Raw genomic sequence first — 20,499 nt, 5'->3', positions numbered from 1 at the left:
CATCCATGGGGATGCAGGTTTGATTCCCGGCCCCATTCAGTGGGTGAAGGATCTGGTGTTGCCGTGAGCTGTGGTGTAGGTTGCAGACGTGGCTTGGATCTGGCATTGCTGTGGCTGTGGTGTAGGTTGGCAGCTGTAGGTCCCATTCGGCCCCTAGCCTGGGAACCTCCATATGCCGTGGGTGTGCCCCCCGCCCCCAAAAAAAATCCAACTTCACACTTACCAGTGTGGCTTTGGGCTAAGCTGCAGTTTCCCCACATTAAATGGAAATGGTCATACAATCAGTTACTATCCTAGTCTTTATTTCACCCCTGAAAAGGTTGCCAGATTTGGCAAATAAATATATTTAACTGCCCAGTTAAATGTGAATTGCCAGTAAACAGCAAAAACATTTTAATTTAACCTGGGACAGTTATCGTCTCCCCCTCTTTGGTTTCTTGATCTGGAAAATGTGGTGGTAGCTGTGATTTAAAGCTCCTCTGTGATCATTTGGGCCTCAGTCCCTAAAGATGCTGTTTTTTTTTTTTCTTAGATTTTTTCCCCACTGTAATTGATTTACAGTGTTCTGTCAATTTTTACTGTGCAGCAAAGTGACCCAGTCATATATACACACATGTATATTCTTTTCTCACATTATCCTCCATCATGTGACTGGATATGGTTCCCTGTGCTATGCAGCAGGATAAGAAATTAACATTAGCAGAGGATGGTTTCGATCCATCGACCTCTGGGTTATGGGCCCAGCACGCTTCCGCTGCGCCACTCTGCTCCTCAAGAATCTATTTTCTAATCTTGCCGCCCTAGCAAGTCAGTTTGCTTCATTTCTGCGGCAACAGCGCCACCCAGTGGTCAAATGGCAATATGCCCAGAAGGCAAACACCTGCCTACAGCCAGGTCTGGGAGATGACTCCAAAAAAAAATGTGAACAGAAGATTAAAGGATCTCTGGCAAAAAAAAAAAAAAAAAAATGCCACAAATGCTAACCATAGGGACTCCAATGCCCACCTCTCCACCTTGATCTGGGTCTAGTGGTGACTTTCTGATGTTAGGGACCGTCTGCCAAGAGGCAGAGAAAGTGATGGGTGTGCAGTCTGCAGTTTCCCTTGTGTCACAGGGGTCAAGCTGCATTTTCCCCAATGCCCTTCCTTCCTCTCTAAAAAAAAAAAAACAGCTAACATTCATGTACTTGCTCAGCACCCACTGTACACTAGGCCTAGACGACAAGGTCACAAATCAGAAAGCGTCCAGACCTCCAGCCTTCGCGGGCTGGGTAGAAGCTGTAGCAGAGGTGCCGTAAGGATGCTAACACACAAGCTGGTATTCTGGAACATTCCATACTCACCATCAATATGCCCCTGGGACACCCACCCCGGGGCCTAGGGAACACCGCACATGGGCCAGCTCCCTCTGCCTGCTGACGGGCAGACCTCGAGCTGTACAAAAATTGTTACTGGTTCTTCCACATTCAAACGACTGAAGAAAATCCAACGAAGATGTTGTGAGATATAGAAATGATGTGCAATTCAAGCTTCAGTCCACGTTCCTAAGCAATTTTATGGCAACACCACCAGGCCTGTTTGCTTCTATTGCCTGTGACCACTTGTGCACTAGAAGGGCAGAGATCAATCATTTTGAGAGAGACCCTACAGCCCTCAATGTCTAAACTATCTTTGATCTGGTCCTTTATAGAGAAGCTGGTAAGCCTGGCACTGTCACCTGGAGCAGAGCAAGGTCTTCAGCCAACTGCCCTGCCCCCTTGCCTAGTCAACAAGATAATGAAAACTTGAAAAAAGATAAACACCTATAGGTTACTGCTGTGTTCCAGACAGGATCTAAGCGCTTCACAGGTACTGGTTCATTTATTCCTCAAGAGCTCAAGGGCTGGGGCATTTTTGTTACCTGGATGAATTAGGATCCTCACTTTGTGGATGAGGAAATGAGGCACAGAGGCTTTACAAATAGTAGGAGGTGAAAGCAGGATCTGAACCCAGGCAGTCCCCCTACAAAGCCTGGGATAAGGAAAAAGAAAGGAAAAAAGAAAGGAAAAAAGAAAGGAAAAAAGAAAGGAAAAAAGAAAGGAAAAAAGAAAGGAAAAAAGAAAGGAAAAAAGAAAGGAAAAAAGAAAGGAAAAAAGAAAGGAAAGAAAATCCTACACCACCTAGTAGATGTAAGGAAGTTGGAAACAGTTCCGATTCTTTTTTTCACCTGGTGGCCACTTTATGCTTTGTGAAAGCTAAGCTGTGAATTCCCTTTCTCCCCCCGCCCCTTTTTTCCCCTTTAGGGCCGAACCTGCGGCATATGGATGTTCCCAGGCTAGGCAGGGGTCCAATCAGAACTGTAGCCGCTTCGACCGACCGACACCACAGTTCATGGCAGTGGGGGATCCCCGACCCATTGAACGAGGCCAGGGATTGACTCGCATCCTCATGGATACTAATCAGATTTGTTTCCACTGCACCACAATGGCAACTCCCTCTTTCCTTTTTAAAATTGCTGTTGGTGGTAATGGGGCCTCAGTGTTAGTGGTGACTTCCAAACATGTCTCATCCCGCAAACTATTCCGTGAAGCATGGATAAGCAATGAGGTCCTACTGTACGGCACAGGGAACGCTATCCAGTCTCTTGGGATAGACCACGATGGAAGATAATATGAGAAAGGGAACGTATATATGTGTGTGGCTGGGTCACTTTGCTGTATTGAAGTTGGCACAACATTGTAAACCAACTATACTGTAATAACATTAAAAAAAAAAAAAGTCTCACCTGCCTATGTGGTACCCCAACATCACATCCCCAAAGTGCCAGTCATCTTCACCACCACCATCAGCATGTTACAGACATGGAAACTGAGGCCCAGAGGGGGGTGATCATCCACCCCCAAGGTCAAGTGTGCAGATGGAGACAGGATTCAAACCCGGGCCCCCGCTGCCCCAGCACACCTGCCAGAGATAGACAAAGCAGATGACGATCCAGATGAGCGGCAGCCACAGCCCGTTGAGGAAGGTAATGCTCTCGATCACCCGCTGCACGTCCACAGACGCCACGTTGACCGCGTCCCCCACGGCGCTGGCCTTTCTGGAGCTGCTGGACAAGGCCAGGACCTGGGAGGGGCAGGAGGATGGAGACGAGTCAGAGGAAAAGGACGGGCAAGGGGCGTAAGGAGACCCAGGGAGGGAAGGACGCCCATGGAGGGAGGGAGGAGGGACGCCCCTGGCTTGGACTGAGCAAGGGCACGGCCACTCAGCAGGCCAGGGTCCACGCCCGGTTAAACCCAGGCTGAGGCGGTTTTCTTGACCATCTGAGCCTCGGTTCATTCATCTGGAAAGTGGGCTAATAAAATCTCCTCAGCCAACCTCCCAGGGCCATTGGGAGACGCCAGGGAGATGACAAAAATGAAAACACTCTGGAGCTCCCTTCATGGCTCAGTGGTAACAAACCCGACTAGGATCCATGAGGATGCAGGTTTGATCCCTGGCCTTGCTCAGTGGGTTAAGGATCAGGTGTTGCCATGAGCTGTGGTGTAGGTTGCAGATGTGGCTCGGATTTGGTGTAGCTGTGGTTGTGGTGTAGGCTGGCAGCTGCAGCTCCGATTCAACCCCTAGCCTGGGAACTTCCATGTGCTGTAGGTGTTGCCCCCCAAAAAAACAGAAGAAAAACAAAAATAAAAAAAAAAACCACCATGTCTCAACTGTGGGGAAAAAAAAAATAAATCGATGCCAAATAAATTAGAATGCATAAGATGCATCTTGACTACAGAAGTTAAAAAAAGAAAAAAAAGTGAGATTGGGAAAAAAAAAAAAAAAAAAACGAAAGAAAGGAAGGAAGTTCCCGTCGTGGATCAGCAGGTAACAAACCTGACTAGCATCCATGAGGATGCGGGTTCCATCCCTGGCCTCACTCGGTGGGTTAAGGATCCAGTGTTGCTATAAGCTGTGGTGTAGGTCACAGATGCAGCTCGGATCCCGCATTGCTGTGGCTCTGGCTCTGGTGTAGACAGGCAGTTACAGTTCTGATTGGACTCCTAGCCTGGGAACCTCCATATGCCATGGGTGAGGCCCTTAAAAAAAAAAAAAAAAACAGAAAAAAAAGTGAGATTGGAATCAATGAGATGCAGAATTGTTAGCTCTATTTCATATCTAAGGAAACTGAGGCACAGAGAAACTGACTAATTTGCCCAGAACGACAAGGCTTGCACGTGGCTGGGCCAGGATTAGAATCCATGATGACAGAGGCATCTAGACAGGGTGTTAGACTGACCCCTACAGGTATTCAGTGTGCTTGGCAGACACCAGCCAGGTTTTTCTGGCGGCCCCAAATTTGTCCTTTAACTCCAGTTGATCCCTTCAAGCCTGCTGAATGCTACTTTCTCCTTGCCGAGTGGGTCAGGGAAGAAGTGAGGGGCTGGAGGAATGACTGAGTATAGAAACTCTTTTTTTGTTTGTTTGGGTTTTTTTAGGGCCACACCCGCGGCATATGGAGGTTCCCAGGCTATGGGTCGAATTGGAGCTACAGCTGCTGGCCTACACCAGAGCCACAGCAATGCAGGATCTGAGCCACATCTGTGACCCACACCACAGCTCACAGCAAAGTGGGATTCCTGGCCCACTGAGCGAGGCCAGGGATGGAACCTGCATCCTTACAGAAACAAGTCTGATTCATTTCTGCTGAGCCACAACAGGACCTTCCGAGTGCAGATATTCTCCCCCCAAAAGTCTTCAGATCTGTACTGAGCACCTATTCTGAACACTGTGAACAAGAGGCAGGGAGCTTGCTCTCCTGGGAGTGGAGTTTGAACTGGGGAACAAAATTCAATACTTACATAGTTCATTCTTTAATGGTAATTATGGTGAGTACCATGCCAAAGTGTTTTAAAATACAGGTTTTATTATTATTCAGGTATGGCAAGCCCACAGATCAGGGAAGACTGCCGTGGACAAGAGGGCTTATTATACTCAGATCTCAAGACAAGGGGGCACCTCGAGTTCCCATTGTGGCTCAGCAGGTTAAGAGACTGACAAAGTGTCCATGAGGATGCAGGTTCGATCCTTGGCCTTGGGTAGTGGGTTATGGATTTGGCAGTGCAGCAAATTGCGACGTAGGTTGCAGATGCAGCTAGATCAAGGGTTGCTGTGGCATAAGCTGCAGCTCCAATTCAACGACTGGCCCAGCAATTTCCACATGCTGCTGGTGCAGCCCTAAAGAGAAAAAGAGGAGAAAAAAAAAAAAAAAAGGACAGGGCACCCTTTGTTATGGGGGCCACTTGGAGAAGCAACAGGGTTGGGGGAGCTGTAGGCAAGAACTTACACTGTGGTTTTCACAGGAAGGTCCTGCAGAGTAAGCAGGCTTAGGATGGACTACTGTGAATGATTCCAGCAGGCTCTGTGCAGAGAAGCTGGCCTACTTGTCTGGTATCTGGCCCTTGGGGGGGTGGATGAGGGCAGAGGATGCTGGCTCAGAGTGTGAGCCCAAAAAGGAGGCCACTGGGGTACAAGCTCTGGATTGGTTGATTTGCATATAAGAGGAACGCCTTCTCTAGGCTGGCTGACCTTGGGAGGGACAGAGGGACAGTCCCTCCAGGGGCTGCAAGGCCCTAGATGTCAAAGCACCAGATGCAGAAAATAAACTGCATAGTTAATATGCAAGCAGCCCAGAGGGCAGAGCGTGGGCCTGACCTCATCGGGAGATGGAGAAGGTTGCCCTATAGGTGGGGCTGGGAAGAGCAAGGCGCTTGGGCCATCTTCCTGTAGCCTCAGCGCCACACGCGGACTCGCAAGACGGACATGCCACACCCAGCTCCAGCATGCTCAGGGGGACAGGTCTGACACTCAGCAGGCAGGGCAGCATCAGGAGCCTCTCACATGGCCATCCAGGACTGTTTTTTTTTTTTTTTTTTTTTTTTTTTTTTTTTTTTTTTTTTTTGTTGTTTTTGTTTTTTGGCCTCCCGCATTGAGGTTCCAGCTAGGGTGATGGGCTGTAGCACCAGCTCGCCAGCCAGCACGCGGATCCGAGCGCGCTGCCCACCCAGCTCCCCGCCGGATCGCCACTGACAGGCAGGAACCACCGCGCCTCATGGTTCCTAGTCGGATTCGTTACCATGCGCCGACGGCCCCTGCTCCTTTCTTAAATGACAGCTTAGGTGTGCAAGAAGGGGACTTATATGGGACAGGGTCACCCTGACTCAGATGTTCCAAACCCCCAAGAAGCCAGCATCTCTTAGAGCAGCATCCTCATGGGCCTTGTTTCCAAGGTCCAGGGGGACCAGAGTCATTGCATAGACGAGAGCTCAAAGCCATGGCCTCCCTCCAGGTTTTCCTAGATCACGGTCAGAATTCGAAGCCTGGATGCAATTTACCAGTGGGTCAGGTGTCATTGTAACTGTAATCAGTGTTACCTGGTACAACAGGTGACAGTCCACCTCTTTGCAGCTTCTACGCACCCTGAAAGTTAGCCCTATATCCTCATGGGGGATGAGTGAGCGTGAGCTACATGAGGCGTTGTGGAAAGGGTGCTGGTGAGCAGTAGAAACAGCAGGTGCAAAGGCCCTGAGGCAGGAGGGTCCTTGGGGTGCTTGAGGAACTGAAAGCATGCTGACGTGGCTGGAGAAAGTGAAAGAGATGTGAAGGAAGTGTGTGATGCGCTAGGAGAGGCCCCACAGTCAGATCACACAAGGTCTTACGGACATAACCAAGAAGGTGAGGGTAGAACCACACCTCTCCCCCTGGGGCTCACCTTTCTGTACACCAGGCCGATGAGGGCTGTTCGCAGTCTCATCTGCAGCACCTTGAGTCTGTACATGTGCTGCTGCTCGAACAGTGTTTGCAGGCAGGCGGAGAGAAACATCAGCACGGCGAGGAGATAGCCCTTCCAGGCTGGGATTGCGGGGTCAGCAATGAACTCCAGGAAGAGGCTTGTGGGAGACAGAGGGGGAAGCTGGTAAGCAAAGATGCCCATGGCTGCTGCCCCTGCACAAGCCTGCCAGATCCACCAGGGGGTGTGCGAGGGTTATTTTCTTGTGCAAAAATGGTTGCAATTATTTCCCTCCCTCATTTCATTTCTTTTGGGGGCCACACCCATGGCACATGGCAGTTCCCAGGTGAGGGGTCGAATCACAGCTACAGGTGCTGGCATATGCCATGCCACACCAACTTGGAATCTGAGCTTTATCTGTGACCTACACCACAGCTCACAGCAACGCCAAATCCCTGACCCACTGAGTCAGGCGAGGGAATCTAACCCTCATCCTCATGGATACTAGTCAGATTCATTCCCACTGCACCACAACAGGAACTCCCCTCATGCTCATTTTCAACACGGCTTGTGTCTCCTCCATCACGGGCTGAGTTGCATCCCCACAAAATTTAGATATTAAAGTTCTAATCCCCAAGACCTCAGAATGAGACTGTGAATGTGAAGACAGAGCCTTTAAAGAGGCCATTCGGTGAAAATGAGGCTGTAGGATGGGCCTTAAGCCAATACAACTGGTGTCCTTATTGAGGAAATTTGGACACACAAGGAGCCCCCAGGGGTGCGTATGCTCAGAGGAAAGATCACATGAGCACACAGCAAGAAGGCGGCCAGCACCAGGCCAAGGGAGAGGCCTCAGGACAAATAACCTTGATCTTGGATTTCTAGCCTCTGGAAATCTGAGCACAAAAAATTGTGTTAGGTCATCCTGTCTTTGTGATGGCAGCCCTAGCAAACTAACGTGCTCACCTTTGAATCTGGGTGGGCTGGCTCTGCAACTAGCTTTGGTCTCAAGAGAAAAGGTAGGTGTTTTGTTTCTTTCTTATTAGGGCCACACCTGCGGCAAATGGACGTTCCCAGGCTAGGGGTTCAATTGGAGCTGCAACTGCCAGCCTACACCACATGGCCGGCTTACATCCATGGCAATACTGGATCTGAGCCGCATTTGAAACATACCTGGCGGCTTGAAGCACTAGATCCTTAACCCAGTGAGTGAGACCAGGGATCAAACCCACATCCTCTTGGATTCTTAACCTACTGAGCCACAATGGCAACTCTGAAAATGCAGCTTTTGGAGTTCCCATTGTGGCTCAGCAGTTAACAAATCTGACGAGCATCCATGAGGATACAGGTTCGATCCCTGGCCTTGCTCAGTGGGTTGAGGATCCAGCATTGCTTTGAGCTGTGGTGTAGGTCGCAGACGAGGCTTGGATCTGGCATTGCTGTGGCTGTGGTATAGGCCAGCAGATATGCCTCCAATTCAACCCCTAGCCTGGGAACCTCCATATGCTGTGGGTATGGCCCTAAAAGGCAAAAACAAACAAAAACCTCCAAAATGCAGGCTTTGCCTTATGTCTTGGAACCCTGCCAAGCAGCCCTGTCAACAAGCTAGAAACGTCCTTCTGAGGATGCGAGATCACTGGGGCAGAGACAAGTCGTCCCAGCTGGGCCCCTGATCCTGGAAGCATGACTTTAAAGGACCACCAGCCTCAGCAAGGCACCCAAGTGGGTTTTGGGGGTCTTCTTTTCCTTTTATTGTTGGCTGCCCCGTGGCATATAGCGTTATTGGGCCAGGGATCAGATCTGAGCTGCAATTGTGACCTATGCCATGGCTGTGGCAACACTGGATCCTTTAACCCGCTGTGCTGGGCCAGGGAGTGAAACTGCATCCTGACACAGCAGAGACACTGTGATCCCGAGGCACCTCAGCGCGATCTCCCAAGAAGTGGTTGTAAGCCCCTCCCTTTAGAGGCACTCTGTTGTACAGCAAAAGTCAACTGATACCGTCAGGCTAGAATTCACTCCTTTTCCCTCCCCGAGGTCCGTCACTTCCTCATTTCCCGCGGTATCCTTGTCACCCAGCCTCAGTGCCCAGAGCAACAGAAGTCTGGGCACAGACAGGAAGGGCTGAAGGGCCTCTGATCCCGGAAGGATGCCTTTAAAGGAGCATCAACCTCAGCAAGAAACCCAAGGCCTGGACCCACCTGAGGAGCTTGGGCACCGTGAACCTGAAGACATCACTGATGATGAGGCTGAGGGTTCCCAGGAGGAAGGCGGAGCGGTACACCTGCCAGATGGCCCTCAGCAGGGGGCCCCTCTTGTCCCCTTGTTGTTGCAGGAGGACCTCCGTCTCTGAGGCCTCCACGCCATGGCTTCCTTTCCTTTTAAATCTGGCTGCCTCGGTGCACCTTGGGGAGATGAGAAATCAGCTCTGCGTCCTTGCAATAGACTGAGTATTTGTGTGCACCACCACCATCCCCCCAATTCATGGTGAAACGAATCCCCAGCATGATGGTATTAGGAAGCAAGCCCCTGGGAGGCGATTAGGTCATGAATGAGATTAGCCCCCTTCTAGAAGACCCGGGAGAGCTCCCTCATCCTTCCATCATGTGAAGACACAACGAGAAGACAGCCAACCATGAATCCGGAAGCAGGTCCTCACCTGTCAATCTGCTGGCATCCAGATCTAGGATGTCCCAGGCTCCAGAACCATGAGCAATAAATTTCTGTTGTTTCTAAGCCACAGAGTCTATGATGCTTTGTAAGAGCGGCCTGAACACCTAAGACAGTCCTTCTCAATAATGTCAGAGAAGGGGAGCTCCCGTCGTGGCAGAGCAGTGACAAAACCCAACTAGCATCCATGAGGATGTGGGTTGGATCCCTGGCCTTGCTCTGTGGGTTAAGGATCTGGCGTTGCTGTGGTGTAGGTCGCAGATGTGGCTTGGATCGCACATTGCTGTGGCTATGACCCCTAGCCTGGAACGTCCATGTGCCACAGGTGTGGCCCTAAAAGGCACTAATAATAGTAACCATCTCAGAGATGGCAGCAGAGTTGCCAGCATCAAGACCAGATACTGCAGGCTATTTTCCCAGCAGGGGGCAGGCGACCCTGGCTCCAGCCTCACCCTCTCACCTGTTCTTCCTAATCCCCTGGAGAACTACCGATTGAGACAATCAGCCAGGGGAGGGGTGGGGCGGGGCAGGAGGGCAGCCCGAAGGCCTCAGGGATAGTAACAGGAGTGCACACACTGAGCACCTACTGTGTACCCGGCGTTCCTCAGTCCTTCCAAGAACCCAGCAAGCCAGGTGTTACCCCCTTTCACAGATAAGGAAACTGAGGCCCAGAAGGGGAACTTGTCCAGGGGCACTCAGCTGAGCATCAAAGAGCTGGGATTAGATCCCAGCCTTCAGAGCCCAGCACTTTTTTCCTCTATTCTGCTGCCCTCCCCCTCTTTCTCAACCAGCCAGTCCTCAGGGGGTTTGGAACTGGTTCAGAACCAGTTTTTTGTTTTGTTTTTTTTTAATAGGTAAAAACATGCATCTATTCTCAATATATGCTATTTTTAACCCTCTGAAACGTGGCTTTCTTCTCATCATCTTTTTGGAACTGAAGATTACTTATCATTTCTTTTTCTTTTCTTTTTTTTTGTCTTTTTAGGGCCCCATTTGTGGCATATGGAGGTCCAGGCTAGGGGTCAAAATCAGAGCTGTAGTCGCTGGCCTATGCCACTGCCACACCAACGAGAGATCCGAGCCCCATCTTCGATATACACCACAGCTCACAGCAATGCTGGATCTTTTTTTTTTTTCTTTTTTGGTTTTTTGTCTTTTTAGGGCCACGCCCGTGCAATAGGGAGGTTCCCAGGCTAGGGGGTCTAATCAGAGCTACAGATGCCAGTCTAGGCCACAGCAATGCCAGATCTGAGCCATGTCTGCAACCTACACCACAACTCACGGCAATGCCGGATCCGTAACCCACTGAGCGAGGCCAGGGATCCAACCTGTGTCCTCGTGGATACTGGTCAGACTTGTCAGAACCAGTTTAGAATCACTGCTGATGGCTGTGAACCTGGCCCCCCTGGTCTGAATGAAACCACAGAAAGATGCTCAGGCAGCTGTGATGCATCAGATCCTTGGCCCTCAGTCGTCATCAGGGGCCATGAGAGCTTTGAGAGGGGGGAGGGGCAAAGAGGGAGGTGGACTCCAGAGGGCCTCTCCGGAGGGAGGCTGGTCCTCAGCCATAGGAGACGGCTGGCAGCAACGCAGCTACTAACAGCACAGTCGCTCTGTGGCCTTGGACAGGCTGCTCCCCCTCTGTGCCCTCATGTGTCAAAGGACGGGGCTGGTCCCACTGAGACTCTTCCAGCTCTGACAACCTATGGGATTATCAGAATTTCACTGTTTTCAGAGCTGGAACCCGGGGCACAAACTGGGATCAGCCCTCTACACCCAAGCTCAACAACTCCGGGACCACTCTGCCCCATGGGTATCATGCCTCCCTTTTGGGCTGGACCCATGGCAGGCACAAGTTCTGGGGCCAGGGATGGAACCCACACCATAAGAGTGACCTGAACCTCACCACTGACAACCCCAGGTCCTTTACCTGCTGAGCCAACAGGGAACTCCACAGGGTCCCCATTTTACCCCAAAGGAGACTGAGGCTCTAAGAGGTAGTCACAGCTGCCTGAGGTCACACATGGAGGACAGTGCAGTGGTTTGAGCCCAGATCTTGATTCATGATTCATAGAGTCTCTTGTGAGCATCATTCCCCACCCAAAAATTAAAAAGATGAAAAAAACAAAACATGGTGAATTTAGGGACCAGACCCTCACTGACAAGGTCAAAGTCTTGTTGCTCACCGCTTGGTCTGGCTTGCCTTTTTTTCTTTTAAAAGGCTGCACCTGCTGTCTCTGGAAGTTCCCAGACTAGGGGTCGAATTGGAGCTGCAGCTGCTGATCTACACCACAGCCACTCAGGATCTGAGTTGCATCTGTGACCTATACCACGGCTCACGGCAATGCCAGATCCTTAACCCACTGAGCGGGGCCAAGGATCAAACCCACATCCTCATGGATACCAGTGAGATTTGTTACCACCTGAGCCAGAATGGGGACTCCTAAAACCCTTCAAAAGTTTAATAAAGTCTGCATTGCTAGACAGTCCTGCAGGGCTGGCCTCCCCCCACCCACCCCACCCCCAACTTCATCCTGCTCCCCTTTCCCAGGTGCTACTCCAGCTGCACTGGTTTTCTTTCAGCTCCTCAAAGGGTCCACAGCTTATCTGTCTCAGGGCCTCAGCGCAGACTGACCCTTGACCTGGAACTGTCTCTGCCCAGCTTTTCCCCAAGGCTACCTCCTCTTTTTTTTTCTTTCCTTTTTGAGGGCTGCACCTGCATCATATGGAAGTTCCCAGGCTAGGTGTCAATTTGGAACTACAGCTGCGGGCCTGCACCACAGCTACAGCAACGCGGGATTAGAGCCGCATCTGCGAACTACACCACAGCTCACAGCAATGCCAGATCCCCGACCCACTGAGCGTGGCCAAGGATGGAACCCACATCCTCGTGGATATTAGTCAGATTCGTTTCCGCTGCGCCAGAACAGGAATTCCGACCGCCTCATTCTTTTGACTTCAATTTCAACGTCACCCCTTCAAAGATACTTTCCCTGCCAGTTCCCACCAAGGTAGCTCTTGATCTCTCTCCCAATCTCTTGTTTTCCGTCCCCGCATTTGCCTCAACTTGCCATTATCTGTCTTCTCCACCAGAGATCAGCTTTACAGAGCAAGAGGCCGCGGCTGCCTTTTTACTGCTGTATCCCAGCATCAAAACGGGGACTGGCCAAGACCAGGCACTCCGTCAAGCACTCGCTGTCTCCGAATAGGCCGAGCTTTTTCAGATTCTCTCTTCACAATGAACTTCACCTGTTTGTTGCTTCACTAGAATATGAGGCAACTAGTTTCTTGGCTCAGTTTTAACAGATTTGAGTTTCCTATTGTCCTGCAGAGCACACAGCCTAGCGTTCCTCCACCCGAATCAGTTTAAGGATCAGTGTTCGGGAGTTCCAGCTGGGACACCACGGGATTGGCAGTGTCTTGGGAGCCCTGGGATGCAGGTTCAATCCCTGGCCTGGCACGGTGGGTTAAAGATCTGACAGTGCCACCACTGTGGCTTGGGTCAAAATTGTGGCTCGGATCTGATCTGCCACCCGGGAACTCCATATGCCACAGGGCAGCAACCCCCCCCCCCAAAAAAGAAAAAAAATGAAAAAAGGAGTTCCCATCATGGTTCAGCCGTAATGAACCCAACTGGTATCCACGAGGATGCAGGTCCATCCCTGTCTCGCTCAGTGGGTTAAGGATCCAGTGTTGCCATGAGCTGTGGTGTAGGTTGCAGACAAGGCTCAGATCTCGAGTTGCTGTGGCTGGGGTGTAGACCAACAGCTGCAGCTCTGATTGACCCCTAGCCTGGAATCTCCAATATGCCACAGGTGCAGCCCTGAAAGGCAACACCAACAAAAAAGAAAAAAGGATCAGTGGTGTGCCTGGACCTCATTGTTCAGATAGGTGGGTTAAGACCCCAGAGGTCAGCCTTTTTACCACCCCGGCCCAGCCAGCAGTGTGCCTACCTTCCAGCATAACTGGGACCTCCAGTCCTCCCCCCAGAATCCTCAGAACTACTTCCTCAGGGCGAAGGGGGGAACAAATCTTTCTGGAGGTCCAAAGAAATGATGGTATTTTTAGCACAAAGGCTACAAGGAGCCAGTCTTTACTGCGCATTTGCAAAGAAATAAGCAAATGTTAATTTACTGCCCTTGACTTAAGGCCTCCCCCCACCCCAACATGAGCCATCCTTCTATCCCTGCACTCACCTCACTACCTGGTCACCCCCGTGGCCCCTCGACCCCGACAACTTCCCAGGCTTCTCCCAGGCTGGGGTCCGGCTGGTCAGAAGCAAGGTTGGCAGAGGGCATCCTCGCAGTGCGCCTTGAGCCCAAGGTTGAACGCCAGTCGCGCTACGTACTCACTGGGCAAAAGCACCAACCAGGGGCCGCCCCGCCTCCGACCCCGCCCAGACCGGACCCAGGTGGGCAGACTTTTTGCTTATTTTCTTTTGACTTGTTATTTTCCCTCAGCACCTAGTTCAGCACCTGAATGCAGTTAAGTGCTCAATAAATGCTTGTCAGCTGGAAGGGGAGAAGCAGGTAGAGAGATGTGTGCAAAGGGCTTAAGAGGAGTACCTGCTGTATGATGTTCATCAAGATTGGTGGAGGGAGGCGGGAGGGAGAAGGAAAGAAAGGCATGGATCTGGTTTGATCGCTAGAACTGAGGTGGGAGCTAGATGGGCGCCTGGGCTGAGAACAGCGGGGACTTGTTACGCTGAGGAAACTGGGCCTGGTTTGTCTTTGCCAAGGAGAAAGGTAACGGCAGGAGCTGAGCTCTGCCGGAGTAGAAAGAGAAGATGATGGCGTCCATCACTCCTGGGGTCAAGGAGAGCTCCCCAGGCACACATGCGCAGAAAGACTCCTGGGGGTCAGAAAGGGAGGGGGCACCAGGCCATCCTAAGTCCTGATACCCTCCAGCTGGCACCCCTTGCTCTGGAATCCGTCTTTGCCAAAAGATGCGCACACATTTCTTGAGGGTCCCGGGTCGGACCAGGTGTGAGAAATAAAACAAGATAATTGGCCAAAGGAAAACAAAGACCCGGAAGAAGTGTCCTGTGTAAGTGATTTAAAGCACCTCTGCCGAGTTCCCCACTCAGGGGGACACCCGCACCCGCACTCCGCTTTAGGGTGTGTGACTGCTTTGCTTCTGCCTTAGATAAACAGACTACTTCTCTGTGCGCTCTCCCACATGTTGTACGGTGACTCTAACAATACATTTTTTATCTGTTTTCCCAGCCTTTGCCGCCTTGAAACATTCTTGCTTTCAACAAGGGGCAAGAATCAGGGCCCTTCTGCTTTTAGCTCTCGCTGGTCTAGGGGCCGGGATTCCTGGTTTTCATCCAGGCTGCCCAGGTTCAATTCCTGAGCAGAGAATTAAGTCTCACTCCAAGCCATCACCCAGTGCTGTCCCTCTGAGATCAGAACCTGGCCTTGGAGCCAGGAAATTGAGTTGCAAATGCCTGCTCTGTCCCTTCCCTCTGAGCCTCGGTGTCCCTGTCCATAAAATGGGGAGGCTGAAGAGATGACTTGCGAAAGCCTCTTTCCAGCTGGATGTTTTGCTCAATTCTGTTCTAACTGCTCGCCCCAGAATTTGGAGTCACTGTGTTCAGCCTGCAGGCTCTGGAGCAAACTTCTTCCTTTCCAGCAGGTCTCACTTTCCATTGGGGAAGGTCTCTAGAGTGGTGGCTGGTCTTTGGTCTCTGGGCCCCAAACCATTTAGTACATGACACCAAAATGACCACAGGGCAAGGCAGGGGGTGTGAGGGGCTGGATGAAGTTGGGGGAACAATAGGGAGTGGTGGAGACTGTAGCAAACTGAAGCACACATGCCCCATCCAAAAGCGCAGCCACTACACAGATCCACCCTCCCGCTGCCATGTGGGGATGTGACCCAGCTCTGCCATGCTACTTTAAGAGAGACCAAAATCCCAGATTTTTATGTGACATCTCCAAATTTTATTTTATTTTATTTTATTTTATTTACTTTTTAGGGCCACACCCACAGCACATAGAGGTTCCCAGGCTAGGGGTTGAATTGGAGCTGTAGCTGCCGGCCTACGCCACAGCCACAGCAACTTGGGATACAAGCTGCATCTGTGACCTACACCACAGCTCACAGCAATGTCAGATCCTTAACCCACTGAGTGGAGCCTGGGATCAAACCTGCATCGTCATGGATACTAGTTGGGTTTGTAACCCACTGAGCCACAATGGGAACTCCACATCTCCAACATTTTGAATGTGGACAACTTATCAAAAAACAAAATAAAAACCTTAAACAATAAGAACAACAAGATACTGGGCTGGCCAAACACATTCGTGACCCTGACTTGGGCAGCGGATAGATTGGTCTATGACCTCTCACGGTGACGTCCTCTCCCTTCCCCCAAAGGTTGCAAAATATTTTAGAAATCAAACCAAAGTTCTCTTGGAGTGTCATCAGCTCAGAAAATGCCTGAGCCTGACTTTTGTATAACCTTGCCATCCTTGTCTCTTTCTCTCTCCATTGTTCACAGATTCTCGAGCTGTTCTAGAGAAGCTTCTATGTGCTAGCTCTGATCATTCTCATGCTGACAGGGGAGGCCAGTGCTGGGAGAGGCTGGGCAAGATCTCCAGGGTCCTTTTGAACTCAAAACTCACTTAAAAGTGGAGGGGCACTGGAGTTCCTGTCGTGGGAAATGAATCTGACTAGCATCCAGGAAGATGCAGGTTCGACCTCTGGCCTTGCTCAGTGGGTTAAGGCTCTGGTGTTGCTGTGAGCTGTGGTGTAGGCTGCAGACATGGCTCAGATCCCACGTTGTCATGGCTGTGGTGGAGGCTGGCAGCTGTAGCTCTTATTAGACCCCTAGCCTGGGAACCTCCATATGCCACAGGTGCAGCCCAAAAGAGAAAAAAAAAAGAGCAAGATATGCCTGGGGTGAGAGAGAGCTGCTGTTTTGATTTGCTCATGTTATTTATCCCTTTTGGAAATCATATTCCCTTCCTTTGAGGAGCATTCCCTCCCCTTCCTGGGTGGCTCTGAAGGGACTGCCAATCATAGCGCCTGCCCTCTGGCCATGGGATTGGTCCCTGAGAGGCACGTTGCTTAAGCCAGCCAATCAGAGACCTTCCTCGGGATTTTCCATGTGGATGGGACAGGCCTTATGGAGAGACCAGTGCCCAGATGAGAGCTGAGCTAAGCGATGGAGGGAAAGAATTTGGACATCATGCAGGTCCTGGATCCAGCCACACTTGAGGCTAGACCCACCTTCTCAGCTATCTGAGCCAGTAGACTCTGTCTTTCTCTGACTTATAATTTTGGTGGTTTAGCCATCTGTATAATAAAATCCTAGAGGATGCAGACTGAACCTCTTTCCACAGAGCTACTTTTGTCTGTGCCCTGAAACACCAGGCTTCAGTGAGGTCAAGAGGCTTGGCCAAGGTCCTCAGCCCCCAGATGGCAGGGTGATATTTAACCCAGGTTTAACTAATCCTATGTCTGACTGCTTATTTCTCTAGACTAGAGCTTCCCAAACTGGGTTCCTCAGACTCTGAGGACTTCACAGAAGTTTCCAGAGGTGCCACAGAGGGTGAGAGTGAGGCAGAATGGACAGGACTAGAAAGAGATGGACATCCTCAGGATACCTGATACTGCTGGAGCGTTTACCATTTTTAAGGAATTCGCTAAGTTCTTGTCGATAAATCATTTTTCCCCAATATCCCTCAAGCCATGAACTAGGGGCTAATGGTATTCTTCCTGACTCAATAAGAAAACTAAAGCCTGGGAAACTCATCACTCAGGTTAAGTAACAAGTGAGTCGTTGCCTGCATGTTATGGACCACCTCTCCACTCCCAGTCTAAAACATCCCTTCAGTTTCCCATCTCCATCACACCATATGAGCATTTTTCTGGGATTCTTGAGAAGCTCCCCCTTTGTCAATCTCCTTTTGGAACCTGCAAAGCACTCTGGGAGGGACAACATCGTGAGCATGACCAACTAGGGCTTAGTGAGGTCAGCTGACAGGCAGGGGACCGAGGCGGTGGGGCCCAGAGTAGGGGCAGGCTGAATGCTTTGCCGATTGAGCTGAGCTCTTGTCTCCCACGCACTCACCGCTGAGCTGCGCTGCGGTTCCTTGTCCATTCCTTTTCAAGCTGGGAGACAAGTTCTTCTGAGGAATTTTCTCGCCCAAGTGACCAGAGATCGTTTAGTCCTAGCGGCCTCTGGTAGCCCCTCCAGACCAACCTGTAAAAGAAAGTGACCAGGGCAAGGTCCTCCTGCCACCCACCCCTGCAAGGTCCTGGCTTGGTGGCTGTATGGCCCTAGGACACGTCACCTCTCTGCACCTGTGCTGGCTCCTCGGTACAAGGGCAGCAGTTTACCTAACGGCACTAAGGTGCTGGGCATCTCTCAGCCTACAAAGATCATCTCATTTAATCCTCACAGGAGCCTATATGATAGAGTACTATGGACCCATTTTACAGATGAGGAAGAAATCAGAGGCTCAGAGAGATTGAGTGACTTAACCAAGGGATGACCTGTTGCAGGGGGGAGAAACCTCCCTCGGGGTCACAATCCAGAGTCAAAACTATTGCTGTGGAGGAAAACTGAACTCCTTCTTCAGCTTGCTTGCTTTACTTACTTATATATTTATTTTCTTTTTACATCCGCACCTGCGGCATCTAGAAGTTCCCAGGCTAGGGGTTGAATCAGACCTGCACCACAGCCACAGCAACGCCAGATCCGAGCCGCATTGCAATCAATGCCACAGCTTGCAGCAACACCGGATCCTTCACCCACTGAGTGAGGCCAGGGATCAAGCCTGCATCCTCATGGAGACTATGTCAGCTCCTTAACTGGCAAGGCCACAGTGGGAACTCCCTCCGTCAGCTTTAAACATCCCCATTTCTCCTCTTTGCTTACTTCTCCAGCCACCTGGCCTCAGGACCTTTGCACATGCAGGTCTCTCTGCTTACAACTCCTCCCCTGCCACTTCTCACTTGTCCTTCACCTCTGGGCTTAGACATGATTTTCTTAAAGTTCCGCTTGATGACCTCCTTCCCAACCCCCAGTTCAGGTAGACTCCCTCACTTTAAGATCTAGTCTCCTGAGCTTTTTCTTCCTTTTTTGGTCTGATTATTTATTTAACCTTTCTCATCTGTTGGATGAGAAACCCCATGGGGGCACAGGCAGTACTTGCCTTGATCCCTCCTGCTCTGTATTCTTGCCTCCTAGTACAGGGCACAAGATGTGTCAAATAAAATCACGACTTCTCAGCTCTGTGTCCTTGAGCAAGTCACTTCCCATTAACGGACCTCAGTGAAAACTGAGGTCCATTAAAATGAGAACTTTTAAGGTCTCACCTTAAAATGAAAGTATTTCTGGGTACTTGGTGTATTTCTGAGCACATGAGATGACCTGGTGCATTGTTGGAGGGATCATTGAGAGGACATGACCACTGGTGGACCCACCAGCTGGACCCAGGCAGTCTGAGGCTCCTCAGCCCTCCTCTGTCTTGGGAATGTGCATTCTGCCCAGTGTTCCCACTCTAGGAGCTACTTCAAGGACACAACCTTGGGAAAATAAGTATTAGACCATGTGGATGGTATATAGGATTGGACCCCATTTAGGCGTCTCTACAAACTGTTGAAATTCTGACGGGCAGGTTGGAGATCTACTAGGCTTGCAGCCCCCAAGACAAGCCTCACATGTGAGTTCCCTTGCTTGGTAACCCCTCCATCTACCAACCCAAAGTGGATGCCTCTTTCTTTCCCCTCTCCTTGCCCTCTGTCTACCAGGGCCAGTTTTTTATTTGTTTTTGCTTTTTAGGGCCACGCCTATGGCATAGAGACGTTCCCAGGCTAGGGGTCGAATCAGAACTGTAGCTGCCAGCCTACACCACAGCCGTGGCAACGTGGGATCCAAGCCACATCTGCGACCTGCACCACAGCTCATAGCAATGCCGGATTCTTAATCCGCTGAGCAAGGCCAGGGATCGAACCTGCAACCTCACGGATACTAGTCCGATTTGTTTCCGCTTCTACACAGCGGCAATTCCTACTGGGGCCAGCTTTTGAACCAATATGTACACAAATGAAATTAACTACTGCAGACTTCCACAGCGGGAGTGTTACTTTCTTTCTCTTTAATCTTTCTCGTGACACCCACGAGAAAGTCTTGTTTGGAGCTGCTCTTAAAAGCTCCTCTTTGACTCTTTCCAAGCCCCCTTTTCTAACACAGAGTGAACTCAGGCAAGCAACAGTCTGGATCCAGAAATTATTCACTATACTTGGTTTTCACTGAAATTAATTTTGGCATTCTACTTTGCTGGGGATTCTAGATTTTTCTGATTTTGGTAGTGATAGAAAGTTTCCTTTTTAAAAGGTTATTAAAGTAGAAAAAGTGAGTTGTTTTAAAGGAAAAAACATTAAGTGATATCCCAGTAAGGCAAAAAACTTGACGAATGGTCCATAAATGCTGACATTTGGGGAAGAGAGGGTTAGATTCTCTCTAGAGAGGTTTAGCAAGCTTCTCGGCTCTTTTCACCAATTCCACACCCCCTGAGTCTCCTTCTCTTCATTTATTTAACAACTACTTTTTATAATTTAATACTTATTGTGGGCCAGACCCTGTTCTAAGTGATTCACAAACTTTACCTTATTTAATCCTCAAAACCCTATGAGGGAGTTCCCGTTGTGGCACAGCAGAAACGAATCCGACCAGGAACCATGAGGTTGTGGGTTCGATCCCTGCCCTTGCTCAGTGGGTTAAGGATCCAGTGTTGCCTTGAGCTGTGGTGTAGGTTGCAGATGTGGCTCGGATCTGGAGTTGCTGTGGCTGTGGTGTAGGCCATCGGCTACAGCTCCAATTAGACCCCTAGCCTAGGAACCTCCATATGCCGTGGGTGTGGCCCTAAAATGACAAAAGACAAATAAATAAATAATAAATAAGTAAATAAATAAATAAATCCTATGAGGAGAGTTCTGCTGTGGTGCAGTAACGAACCCAAATAAGATCCATGAAGACTCAGGTTTGATCCCTGGCCTTGCTCAGTGGGTTAAGGAGCTGGTGTTGCCGTGAGCTGTGGTGTAGGTCACAGACATGGCTCAGATCTG

The 20,499-nt window shown here is 50.3% G+C and overlaps 1 protein-coding gene and 1 non-coding gene across 2 annotated transcripts in view; both read right to left on the bottom strand.

Annotated features, from left to right (window-relative positions):
* Positions 1 to 20,499, bottom strand: part of ABCC6 (ATP binding cassette subfamily C member 6) — a 95,772-nt gene that overhangs the window by 65,118 nt on the left and 10,155 nt on the right. Inside the window, 4 exon segments of the mRNA XM_021086559.1 lie at positions 2,940 to 3,101; positions 6,730 to 6,907; positions 8,949 to 9,152; positions 17,498 to 17,629. Of these exon segments, the coding sequence (XP_020942218.1) occupies positions 2,940 to 3,101; positions 6,730 to 6,907; positions 8,949 to 9,152; positions 17,498 to 17,629 (676 nt within the window).
* On the bottom strand, positions 698 to 769 carry TRNAM-CAU. The gene has a single exon. It is a non-coding gene; the product is annotated as a tRNA-Met (tRNA).

The sequence above is a fragment of the Sus scrofa genome, chromosome 3 (genome assembly GCF_000003025.6).
Source record: "Sus scrofa isolate TJ Tabasco breed Duroc chromosome 3, Sscrofa11.1, whole genome shotgun sequence".
Taxonomy (NCBI): domain Eukaryota; kingdom Metazoa; phylum Chordata; class Mammalia; order Artiodactyla; family Suidae; genus Sus; species Sus scrofa.
The sequence above is the reverse complement of the archived record's forward strand: the minus strand, read 5'-3'. Positions and strand labels throughout refer to the sequence as shown.